Source organism: Leuciscus leuciscus (assembly GCF_965113295.1).
Source record: "Leuciscus leuciscus genome assembly, chromosome: 3".
In the NCBI taxonomy this organism is placed as follows: domain Eukaryota; kingdom Metazoa; phylum Chordata; class Actinopteri; order Cypriniformes; family Leuciscidae; genus Leuciscus; species Leuciscus leuciscus.
Window position 1 is genome coordinate 9992984 of NC_138727.1, and position 13938 is coordinate 10006921.

General features: G+C 37.9%; 1 protein-coding gene across 4 annotated transcripts in view; it reads right to left on the reverse strand.

Moving 5' to 3' along the window:
• Window positions 1-13938, reverse strand: part of trpc5a (transient receptor potential cation channel, subfamily C, member 5a) — a 74756-nt gene that overhangs the window by 37429 nt on the left and 23389 nt on the right. For all 4 annotated transcript variants that reach the window (XM_082163617.1, XM_082163614.1, XM_082163615.1 and 1 more), the window contains exon 3: window positions 13301-13822. In XM_082163617.1, coding sequence (XP_082019743.1) covers window positions 13301-13822 — 522 coding nt within the window. The remainder of the gene's footprint in view (window positions 1-13300; window positions 13823-13938) is intronic.

The window sequence follows — 13938 nt, forward strand, 5'->3', positions numbered from 1 at the left end:
TGTAACGGGAGGATAACACTGACTGTCTGACAACTTGTGAGGGTGGGTTAATGTCTACCAGGTGTACATGTGTATCTGCAAGTCTTTGGTTGCAGGTGTGTCCAATGTTACTGATGAACCAGTGGTTCAACGCGATTGGCAGATCTACTGAATATAAGAACCAGCATGCAGTCTTTTCGGGGGTTCCTTGACCGTGAGAGAGACCGTAACGAGACAAGCTCGACCGCCTTTGTGCCGATTTGTTGGATATCCGTTTCCACGCAGTGACAACGATCGCGATTGACTTCTGGCAGCGAGAGGCCCACGAGAATAATCAACGCACGCTATTCATTCATATTGAGGGAAGTGGGAATTCTTATCGTTACGAAAGAGTGCACGGGCACTGACGTGTATTTATTTGGGACTGATTGCCCTTCCCTTGTCTCACAGCTCGGCTCTACAGTTCCGGTTTCCCCCGCTGGCCATCGTGTCCTGGAAATCGTTTGGAGCTGGGATTTGCGTGTGTGTGTCGCTGTCATCACCGCACTTTTAGCGCCTCCTTCCCTTTGCACTACGAGCGCCAAGTGGGCGGGGTCGTGCGTGACTAGACTGTTGGCTGCGTTCGATGAAACTCTGCTTTATGCATGATACAATTGTGATGTTTTGCTTATATAAACTTCTCTCGATCTAGTGGGATATGGGCTGCTCGCTTAGGTTTTATTTATCAATTGTTTATATGTGAATTGGTTTTAGGGCTTTTATACTGATCAAACCAATTTAGTTATATCATATTCCTTAATGTGTGGGGTTTGTTTTTGAAGTGTTTACACCGGTTTGAAACTTGCTGTTTGCCCTTGCTGTGTAACTCTCACGTGTGGCTGTGTGCTGTTACATATGACTTTATTGGTGTGATTTGTGTGTTATCCCTTCTCATTCGCTGTCTAACCAGGGCGCCAGATTGTGACATTATTCTTAGCCCTTGAATTGAAGCAGTCATATCTAATGTTTCCACTCTCTTGATTATGCATACAATTGTTTAGCTTTTTAAATTGTGGTATAAATAAATTTTTGTATTTTTATAAGACTTTTTGGTGTACGTCTGTTACTTGTGTATGACAAGGGTAAAATTTCTGCGTGTGACTGGACATTCACTTTACATGATCACCACGGGGAATTGGTCTGAATTGGCATGAACGCAGTAGTCCACATAACCATCCTTTAATTTGGCTGTAGCTCACTCGCAAATACTTACATTTCCAAGCATACTTGAATGTAGGTGAGTTGTTTTTGATCTACACAATCAGCTCCTCTTTGTAAACAGACAAAGATTAATTATTAAGCAAACAACACAGCATACATCAGAAACACATGCTAAAATTAATAAATAACCATTGTTTGCAGACTGATTTAAATTAACTTATTTCATTATTTACTAACACAAACACTGAAGAATATAGAGAATTGTAATTTGAACTATAAAACCAATCCTACCGTGCTGTTTACAGTATGCAGTGCAGTCAAAAACGTACTAGTTTACTAATGTTGACACAGTATATAAACACAAAGGCAATAAGCTTGACCCAATACTGCAGTGGGTGGAACTAGTTAAAGGGATACTTCACCTCTGGAAAGATAAATGTGTATTTAAAATAGGTCATTTATGTAGAAGAAATGTGAAATTATTTTTGAATTTGGAGCTTTCTAGACTGAGAAAAGCCAGAAAATTTATTTTTGGCTTGTGTGGATGAAAGACAACAACTCCCAGAATGCACTTGCTTCACTGCCCTAGGAGGCCACTCCCAAGCCACGCCTACCAGTAAGAGAGCGCAGTTGAAAACAACAAGACTAGGCTACTAGTGAGTCTCCGTGACGAGTTTGCCCGGGATTTCGAGATCGCCCAAAATGTCCGGGATTCGGCTTTTGCGTTCTACAGTCGCCATTCATTATGTTTACTGTGGCGAGCAGGACGAGGCTGAGGGCCACGGGAGAACGGCGCGAGGCTGGTGGCGTGATTACTGATGAGCGGCACCGGTCTCGTATCTCTCACGGAGGAGCAGGAATTTTCTTAGCAATGTTAAAACGCACATCAACCGATCACTTGTTTAGCGTTCATGTAAACACAACATTCAGATTCAGCAATCGGAATGAATTCAGTTAGATTGAAACAAAAGGTGTGCATGTAAACAATGATTGGCGACTGCAGAAAGCAAAAGCCAAATCCCGGACATTTTGGACAATCTCGACGGCCGGACATGTCCGGGAAAAAGAGGATGGTAACCCCTACTACTCAGCTTTCTCCTACTACTCAGCTTTCTCCACAGAACAAGAGCCTGCTAGCTTAGCTTTCAAAGAAAGACGACTTACACTGTGTACATTCTGTGAGTGAGATCCCTCTATGGGTGGGTTGAAAACATGTGGGACAGCTCCTCCTACTGGCTGTAGTCTCTCGCCTCTGGCCAAAAAATCCTCCGATGACGCAAAATGACGATTTTTGCGTCATCGGAGGATTTTTTCCTGACAAAAAATACATAAATCTCTCATCTCAGGGGGATATGAGGGTAGAAAGCACGGTAATTCGAAAATACTACAGGTTTTCTACTAATACAAAGCTTAATGCTAAATCCTGAAGTATCCCTTTAACATTCACATCAACAAATATGTATTGTCAACTATGCACCAAAAGCCAAGATAAAATTTTGTCTAATGGGTTATCCCTCGTCATAACTTCCTTGTGTTTTTAAGTTGTTGAGAGAAATCGGCTTGTCACAGAGACATTGGAGTGCTGGTTAATTTATGCAGTCCCTGCTATTCTTACCGAGTGAGATGAATAAATGACAAGGGTGGGCAGGGTAGTGTAGTGTAGTAGAAGCAGACGGGCAGCGAACTGAAACTCTTGTTCTCACACAAGCTGCCAAGAATAAGCCTGATGTTACTGTATAGCCAGAAAGTCATCTCTCTTTTTTTCCTGGCTCGAATAAGCTCTTTGTCTCTCTTTCTCTAACTCTCAGCTTCCTCTCCTCCTTCCCCTGCTTCCTCCTTCCTGCTTAGTCCAATTTACAGCTCATATTAATGTTTAATGAGGCTATGACTGAGCAAAACAGCACATATATAATTTTTAACAGTGTATGACATCACAAGTAGGATAAGTGCGCACAGGAAGCTTGACTGTCCAATATGTCGACTGCCAGAAAAGTCAGTAATGTTGCCATTGCAGGCAACATGTAACGGTAGAAAGCCAATGTCAGAATTTAGTGTTTCCTTAAAGGACAAGTTCGGTATTTTACACTTAAAGCCCTGTTTTCAGATAGTTTCTGATGAAATAGAACGGCTAAGATTGAAATTTGGACACATGCTGCTGGCCCGAGAATTTTCGGTTTCTGTGGTAGTTGAAATACCAAAATGACTCAAATTAAAACTGATTAAAGCTAAATAGAAATATAAAAAAACAAATAAAAATGACAACAGCACATAACAAAATTAGAATAACAAACTAAAATGACAAAAAATTTAAATATAAAAATAAAAGCAAAATAAATTTGTATAAATACTATTAATTTATAAAATTATATAAATAATACTAAAATAACACTATACGGCATATTACAAAATACACTTCATACACATGCCCCAAGAAGTTCCCATAATCTCTCTATTATACTATGAATATAAGGGCCAAAAAGAAAAGCAAGACATTTTTGCTTAACTTATTGTGGATTCCTGTAACGAAATAAGTCATCAAAGCGGAGAAGCATTGATTGTCTTTACACACAAGGTCTAGAACAGCAGAATAGAGCAGCAGAGTGCAAGAGAGAAAGAATAAACCTATCTCTCTCTCCTCCTTTGCTCTATCAGAACAAAAGAAGCCATTGCTGCTCAGTTGGCCGGGAGCGATCCAACCTGCCGACCAGGCAGAGTGAGAAATTGATTTGCGTTGTATTATTCAGCAACAATTTGTTCTCAGTCAGATACTTTTACTGTCTTTTCTTTATCTATCCCTCATCCTTTCTGCCCCCTTCACTCTGTATGTGTGTTTGACTTGGATCAGTACGAGAAAGAGAGAAAATAATGTTTTGAGAGAGGGAGCGGAGGGAGCGTATACTCTAATCCCAGGGTGCCGTAAGTGAGCGTGCAGTGAGAACAGAGCGAGCAATTCCTCCGGCAGGGTACAGAGCTAAAAATACAGGGAGATATCCAATGTTCATCCAGTATCCAGCGTGAAGAACAAGCGGGAGATCAGCGGTCGTTTACACAACAACTGTGTACTAAAAACGGAAACGTTTTTCCTTTGCGTTTTTGAAAAGTTCTACGTACAGACGACAATGTTGTCAAAACAATCCCCATTCACACGGATCTGCCAAAATGCCAAAATGTTTTATATATTATGCATGCCAGGCCAGTAGTTGGCGATGTCTCTTTGTAAAGAACCATTACGTGACTACGCACATACAGTAGACATTATTCTACAGTCCCAGACTGAACATGCAATAGATTGGTGCACAGATGACATATTTTGTAAGTTAGCATTTTAGCACCTCCGGTGATGGTGATGTTGAAGTCATACAACTGTGGTGTAGTTCGTATATAGACGACGTTTAGCTTTAGACTTCTGATGATTGTATGTATGGTTTGAAATTGATAAAAAATTGTGTTCGTTTGTGAAGATTATCATGATGAACAAAATGTATAAGAATTATAATCTTTTGTTAGTCATTGACCTGCAATCCAAAATCCATTGGAAAAATCCTATTGGGTTTTTGTTGAGAGAACCAGTGTGATGCTAACTTCCGGGCGGGCCTACAAAATCACGTCATCCCTGCACCAATCTATATGTATGCGCATGACGTCACCATTTTCACAAATTCACTTTTTTGTAGTTTACATGGAGACGATAACAGTATCGTTTTCAAAAATGTGCATTTTCAAGCCCCCAAAACGCTGTTGTCGTGTAAATGAACTGCCAAAATCTTTAGTTGAAAACTGCCGTGACTCGTGTAAACGTCCCCTTAGATAGTTCACCCGTAAAATTCATCCACTTACTCTCATGTTGTCCAAAACCATTTGACTTTCTGTCTTCCATAGAACATAAAAGTAAATGTTTAACACAATTCCCAAGCTGCTCTTTTCTCTAAAAGTGAATGGGGAACCCTTCTGATCCCTGCACAAAGCTATCACAAGGAAACAGAAGACTTGGAATGTAGTGCACGAGGTGTACAGATTACTTTTATGGTGATTTTTGGTTGTTGTTGTTGTCTTTTTTGGAGCCTGACTCACTTTCAATGAATAAAGGAGAGCAGCTTCTGCTAAATTTCTCTTTTTTGATTCCAATGAAAGAAAAGAAAAGTCAGGTTTGAAATGACACAAGGGTGGATAAATGCTTCATGTGTCTTAAAATGACTGAAATGTCTTTATTTTAATCAAACTGAAGAGTTCTATTCTGAGGTACTTACTGAAGTATGTTCATTTACTGAAATATTCAGCCAAAAAAGCAACAACAACAACAACACATTTATTTACACATTAGTTTGGAGACCAATTCTCACTATTAACCAGTTACTTATTAGCTTGCATATTACTAGCATATTGGCTGTTTATTAGTACTTATAAAGCACATATTAATGCCTTATTCTGCATGACCATATATTCTACATCCCTTAATCCTACCTAATACCTAAATTTAACAACTACCTTACTAACTATTAATAAGCAGTAAATTAGGAGATTATTGAGGCACATACTGTAGATAAACTATAACAGATAAACATGTAGTCTCTGAACGCACATCACCGTGACTAAAAATTATGCTAGAGTAGCAATATGTAAAATTTGTTTGGCTGAAATATCGAGAGGCTCACTGTCGAAGAACTTTTCTACAACTGGTTTACTTTATCACTTGAGAATACAAGAATTCTGAATAGCGAACTGAGTTAAATTACCCAATTAGCTAAGTCTAATTACTGAAAGTTTAGTTTTAGTTTCTGTTTCCAATAATAATAATAATTCAGTGCATAGTGCATAATATAGTGTCCTAGATTAATATTTACAAAATGTACACACTTCAGCTTGATGAGGTCATTAAAGCTTTAAAGTAAGTATGAAACAGAAAAATCTTCTTTTTCTTCTTTGTTGTGATGCATATCCAAGTGTATGGAGCCCGAGACATGAAATGTAAAAAATTAAAGAAAAAGAAATCGTTGCCACGAACTAAGAATTTCTTCCAATGATTTATTAATTTGTTCAGTTAAGTTGTGGCATTGATTTAACGACAGGAGGGAACAAATTAATAAATCATAGGAAAGAATTACTACAACTTGGCCATGACTGACCTACAACGTGGTAACAGATCAACTTATCAACCACTTTTAAGTCCCCTTCAATAACACTGGCCAAATCCTAGATCCCACCTCTGTACAGTTATAACGTCAGCAGTTGTGTCTATCGATGCGCATGAATACAGCACAGATTTCAAGCAGTATTTCAGATGAGAGGCGAGGTAATGAGATTGAAGCACAGCAGTTATTGAGCAAAGTGCTGCGCAGAGTATATGGGGTATGTAATCCTTATCGATTCAAAAAGCGAATGAACGGAGGGGTGGGATGAGGGAATGGGGGAGGGGGGGGGTTAAATCAACTGCAGTAAATCAACTTTCCTCCCTCTTCCAAAATTACAGAAAAAAAGAGACGATGGAAGGACAGGAGGTGATGAGAAAAAAATGATGAGATGGGAACGACATCAGAAGAAGGATAGAAAGGGCCTCTAGAATCTGATTGCTTAGAAATGTAACCACCTCTCCACAAAAAAACCCCACATAATTCGGGGTATCATTCATGTTCATACATGGGATAAGTTACACACCAAAGTTATTAACTAAAACTAATTGAAATAAAGCTGATATCAAATAAAAGATGAAAACTTGAACAAAAACGCAGTATAAAATGGCATCTATTTTCAATTCTTTTTGGCCGAATAGTATTCCGATTTTCAGGTCATCACTAATTTTAACATTGAAAAAAATGACATGCTTTGGTTTTAATTCACACTGCGCCTCTAGAATGCTTATGTTTGGTCATTGACTGTATTCTGAGATCAAATTTTTGTTATAGATTTGTATTTTCATGTCTGCTTCGTGTCAGAGTCCTGATCACCCTGTCTTGGTTTATTTTGTAATAATGAATTTTAGACTGTACAAAGTGTACATGTTCCGGTACTTTGTGTTTTGGGGTTCTGTAATATGTCAAAATTAACATGCATAAATAAAATATAAATATAAATATTAGATTAAAAATGGAAATAAAAAGAAATGAAAGCTAAATAGAGATTTGTATTTTTTTTTTTACCAAAACTTAAACTAAAATTAAAATGTATTAAATTAAAATAAACTAAAAACTTAAAATATAAAAATAAAAGCTGGGTAACACTTTACAATACGGGTGCACTAATATGCATTAATTCATGCTTAACTAATGCACAGATAATCATGTGTTATGACTCATGAAGAACTAAACCATTAATTAATGATTACTGCGTCAGCAACTAATAAAGATTCTATATGGTTACTATATTAAGTAATATATGAATTGTTATTAATTAAATGTGTCATAATGTATTAATTTCTTAATAACATATTTTATTAACTAAAAGTGTAAATTAATGCATTAATTACCACAATTGGTCAAAGCAATGTATATATAAATACTAATACAAAATATGAATAAATACTATAATAGTATATAAACAATACTAACATAACACTGATACTTAATGTTTGAAGCTTGTTCCATAGGTATCAGTAATACTTATTGCATCTACAAGATGAAAATCCAGAAACCAAGTAGATGTCTTGCAAAATGTTTGTGTACAAGGTTGTACAACCCTTTATCAGCAACAAAAACAACAAAAAAGACCGTTCTGGTTCAGAGAGACAAGAATCATCCCATTAAAGGATAGCTCTAAGCAACAGCACAGAGGCTCTTCCTGAGACCTGTGACTCGTGAGCATATAATGAAATCCATAAGCAGCATTATCTGTCACTATAAACACCTTTAGTGATGTTTCAAGCAAGCCTGTCTGGCTGTATTTGATTCTCTGCACTCTCCTCGCCATTTCAGCCCAGTATTACGCCGTCATCTTCTCTGACTCATTGTCATATTAACAATTTATATTAGACAAATTACTGTGTGAAATCTCAAGTAACTAGCTAGAAATCTCAAGCTAACGTTTTTTACATTTTTAATCTCATCTTAAAACTTTAATCACTAGCACTACAAATATTATGGCACACTAAATGTGCTCATAATAATCCTGATCTCTCTTTCAACTGTATAGCATGTCTTGGCTCAAAGCGCCACATCTGTCTTGACCACCTTCCCCTTGTGTGCGTATGCGTACAGCATTGTGATCTGTATTCACAGCAGCTTTCCTTGAGGTGCACACAACAATTAGAGCTAATTGCTGGAGCAGTCTCGTAGGGCCAGGGCTAACTTCACCTCTGACTGACAGGAAGAGAAACCAACCGCTTTGACACAGGCTCTCAAATCCTCCATTTGGAACAAGTGTCAGTTCTGCAACAAGACAGTTTGGGTTTCAAAAAGAAAAAGATCACTGTAATCTCCCTAGAGAACCCATGACGGTTTTTAGAATTGATTTACACAGTCTCAAGTAAACATAACTTGAGGTGGTTTCCAATGTACCATTATGGGGGTTTTCCACACAATTTTGATTGAAAAGCAGTATAGCCTTTAAAAAATGTATTAGACCTTGCATGTTTCCTTTTATTTATGACTTTAGTCCCACTGTATCCCATATGCTGTTTTTTGTTTACTGCAGATTTCATCCATGCTGCAACGTATTCAAAAGTTTGGGGTCAGTAAGATTTTTTAATGATTTTAAAACAAGAAAAGAATCTTATGCTCACCAAGGTTGCATTTGTTTCATCAAAAATACAGTATATATAGTTTAGTTTTTTTACTGTATGTTTTATATATAAAACGTATACCATCTTATATATAACATATCAGAAGATGCTTTTAGCTTTATTTCATTTTATTAAAATTTTAAGTAACCACTTTCTATTTTTAATACATTTTAAAACATAATATTCTTGTGATGGCAAAGATGAATTTTCAGCATCATTATTCCAGTCTTCAGTGTCACATGATCCTTCAGAAATCATTCTAATTGGCTGATTTCGTGTTCAAGAAACATTTCTTCTTATCAATATTGAAAACAGTTGTGCTGATATTTTTTATGGAAAACGTAATAATTTTTTTTCAGGATTCTTTGATGAATAAAATGTTGAAAAGAACAGTATTTATTAAAAATAGATTGTTTTTGTGCATTTTTCTGTTTAACAAACAAAAAAGTCTTTATTGGTACTTTTGTAAATGTGTCCTTGCTGAATAAAAGCATACATTTTCTTTCAAAAAAAACTTTTGAACTCACTTGTATGTTAGTGCTTTAAAGGGATACTTCACCTCTGGAAAGATGAATGTGTATTTAAAATGGGTCATTTATGTAGAAGAAATGTGAAATTATTTTTGAATTTGGAGCTTTCTAGACTGAGAAAAGCCAGAAAATGTATTTTTGGCTTATGTGGATGAAAGACAACAACTCCCAGAATGCACTTGCTTCGCTGCCCTACTAGGCCACTCCTGTCCCAAGCCACCCCTACCGGTAAGAGCGCGCAGTTTAAAACAACAAGGCTAGGCTACTAGCGAGTCTCCACGGGATTTTGAGATCTCCCAAAATGTCCGGGATTCGGCTTTTGCGTTCTACAGTCGCCATTCATTATGTTTACTGTGGCGAGCAGGACGAGGCTGAGGGCCACGGGAGAACGGCGCGAGGCCGGTGGCGTGATTACTGATGAGCGGCACCTGTGAGACGCACCGGTCTCGCATCTCTCATGGAGGAGCGGGAATTTTCTTAGCAATGTTAAAACGCACATCGACCGATCATTTGTTTAGCGTTCATGTAAACACTACATTCAGATTCACCAATCGGAATGAATTCAGTTAGATTGAAACAAAAGGTGTGCAGGAAGCAAAAGCCGAATCCCGGACATTTTGGACGATCTCGACGGCCGGACATGTCCGGGAAAAAGAGTATGGTAACCCCTACTACTCAGCTTTCTCCTACTACTCAGCTTTCTCCACAGAACAAGAGCCTGCTAGCTTCGCTTCCAAAGAAAGACGACTACTATGTGTACATTCTGTGAGTAAGATCCCACCCTCTATGGGCGGGTTGAAAACATGCGGGACAGCTCCTACTACTGGCTGTAGTCTTTAGCCTCTGGCCAAAAAATCCTCCGATGACACAAAATGACGATTTTTGCGTCATCGGAGGATTTTTTCCAGACAAAAAATACATAAATCTCTCATCTCAGGGGGATATGAGGGTGGAAAGCACGGTAATTCGAAAATACTACAGGTTTTCTACTAATACAAAGCTTAACGCTAAATCCTGAAGTATCCATTTAAGTTTTGATAATGTCAAGTAAACAGTAATAAAAAAGTAAGAAATTATGTACAACAAACCAGTCTTTATCACAAAATAAATCCAGTATGCAAACCATTGCCCTGAAAGGGTTTATTCTGACTGAAAATTATCCCACTTATTACATGCAGTATGACCAAAATAAACCCTCAGTTGGACATTGATATTGTTTTTGATTTAAATGTTTGCTTTGTGATGGAAGCCAACAGCAGCAAAATAGTCAAAATGTTAAAAGAAATTTTATTCAAATGCAAGTCTACATCCAAATATGTTCAGAAAATGCTGCAAACATTCTACCTACTGTAGCACATCACTCCCTTGTTTTTTCTTCTTCTTCCAAAACCTAGTGATCTGCCAACAAAGGAAGCATTTTAAGGGATCATTGGAGCGCTTCCAGTACGAAAGCTGTTCCAAAAGGTAGGCCTCAAAACTTAATTATGCTGCCTTCTTTTGGCTAAATTCTAAGACAGCATCATGGATCTTCTGTGGAGAATGCAATCCCATAATGCACTGCGACAAGCTCAGTGGAAAAAAAGAAATCCAAGATGGCAGATGAGGAGAAATGTAGATTAAATGTATATTACATTCAGTACTAAGAAGTGTCAATAAAAATGGTTCAGTGTAATTCAAATTTAACCCAATATTTGTGTGTGATGTATTTTTTATGTTTATTAGAGTACTGTGTCATTTGAAATTTTAAGTCAAGTCTCAATTGCAAAGCTCTATTTATTTGTTGCATTGATTGCTATTGTCTAGAGAGTTTCAAATTACTTCCAAGACTATTTGGATGCTGACTTCGAAGGCAGTTGTCTATAGGCAGTAGGCAGTGTGGCAGCTCACAAGGTTTTGGAACAAAGCTCCTGTCTTTCATCTGTCTAGTGCTTCTTTCTCATTGTCTCGATCTCCTGTCTTTCTAATCTCATCAAGTCTCTGGTCTTCAGCACACATCGTATCCCCCTGTGGATCACAAAGTTCAGAGAGAAAGATAGAAAGGCACTTTCCCAACAAGACATTCTAAAGAAGAGAATATTCCAACGGTCTGCAGAATAATAATAAATTGTGTGTACAGAATAAACACAAAAAAGTGGGTGGACTTTTGCCATACAATGAAATTCATACAAAAGATAGATTTTTCTCTAGCTGGTAAAATTTTGGGTTGGTGAAGCAATTGCCTTATGTCATGCACCTAAGGGAATGACAAGAATGACAATAAAGGCATGACAATTCAAATTTGATGTGTTTATGCTGCATTGTTATAGCAAAACAAATTTTTTTATGTTTATATCAAGTGCAAAAAATGTCATGGTGTAAATGGGTGCATCTCCGAAAACCTGTTAAAGGGTTAGTTCACCCAAAAATGAAAATTCTGTCAGTAATTACTCACCCTCATGTTGTTCCAACCGCGTAAGACCTTCGTTCATCTTCGGAACACAAATTAAGATATTTTTGATGAAATCTGAGAGCTGATAACTTCTCCATAGGCTGCTAGGTGGCCCAAACTTGCTGGCCCAGAAAAGTTATTAAAGAGATCGTTAATATAGTCCAAGTGACTACAGTGGCTCAATCTTAAGTATATCAAGCGACGAGAATACTTTTTTGTGCGCAAAAACAAACAAAAATAACGACTTTATTCCACTATTCATTTTCTTCTCTCTGGGCCTCTAGTTGGTTCACGTAGTGTTTTTGCGCTGCGCGTCACACGCATGACCAGCGTCGGCCAATAGTGAGCCTACGTGGTGACGTATAACACAGACGCGCTGCGCAAAAACACTTACGAGGCCCAGAGAGAAGGAAATGAATAGTGGAATAAAGTCGTTATTTTTGTTTGTTTTTGCGCACAAAAAGTATTCTCGTCGCTTGATATACTTAAGATTGAGCCACTGTAGTCACTTGGACTATATTAACGATCTCTTTAATAACTTTTCTGGGCCAGCAAGTTTGGGCCACCTAGCAGCCTACGGAGAAGTTATCAGCTCTCAGATTTCATCAAAAATATCTTAATTTGTGTTCCGAAGATGAACGAAGGTCTTACGCGGTTGGAACAACATGAGGGTGAGTAATTACTGACAGAATTTTCATTTTTGGGTGAACTAACCCTTTAAGAACATGTCCAACATTTCACCCCAAAATTCTATTTTGCTTAAATAATATGAAGCCTATTTTTATAAAAAATGTAATAAAAAAAAATCGAGACAATGTTTTCTTCTGAAACTGCATTACAATTACATTATAATGAATTAAATAAAAAATTATAAATAGAAATATAAATGTACTTTTTTTTTTATAAAGTATATATACTACACTGTAGCATTTTTGTACTGCTTTTAATTTATGTTGATTTAAATGTATATATATTATAAGAATAACTAAAGTGAATACTGAGAATTAAGAAAAACGAAAAGAAAAAAACGTATGCAGATGCATTATTGGTATTGACAATTACATACATTTCCCTCCTAAAAATGTGACATAAAAAAAATAAAAGGCTTCATTATTTTCTGCAAAACTATAAAATTCCTTTGGATTTGGGGGTGAAATTTCAAGATAATGTTTTAATGGACTTGTTTCCTTGAGATTCGCACATAATCTTCAAGTGAGGTTTCTGTGCTGCCTATGCTGAAGCCATAGCAAGCAGAAGTAATGTATGTCCATGACAGGAGGGAAATCTCAGATACAATTGCAAAAAACAGCCAAACTCACAGTAATAGACACTTTCTCCAAAAGCATCATTCAATAAAGTGAAGGAGAAATCTCCCATTGTACGTTCAACATCAGCCTGGGTAGAAATGACCAGCAACAGGTTTATTCAAGAAGCTAATGGAAGTTTCCTCACCTCTTTCTGGTGATATTTAATGGCCAGCTTGAGTTTGGCCAAGTCTCGGCACTCTCGCGGGTCCAGCTCCTCGCTTTGGTCATCACGGTGATTGAGGATGGTCTCCAGCTCACGGGAGCTACGTGCCTGGTCCAGCAGGTCTTTAGCAAAGAGCTTACACTGTTGAGAAAGCTCCTCGTACTCTTGTCGAAACTCGTTCTCCACTTTACTGAGCTCCTTCAGTTCCCAGCCCAATCTAAAGGCGGTTAGGATGGGATCCTCGCTGGAGAGGGCGATGAGAGAGGGACTGGCGAGCGCTTTATAGATGTTGAGACGGGACCGAGAGTGACGCAAGCTGTCCACTTCAGAGCTGGACACACACTCCACACAGTCACAGCGGATCTGGTGCGGCCGAGGGATGGTGACTTTGCGTTGGACCAGGAGTTTGATGATCTCATAGTTGTTTGTGTGGGCGGCGAGCATGATGGGAGTGATGTCAGGTGTGAACTCGGAAAACTGGGCGTCCATCAATAATGATGGAACCTGAGAAAGAGGGGACGAGAACGAAAGTGTGAAAAACACAAGATTCATGGAGCGTTTCACCTGCACAAGCTGCTGCGAGTCTATCATTATGGCAATCCACCAACCTGCACTGCATG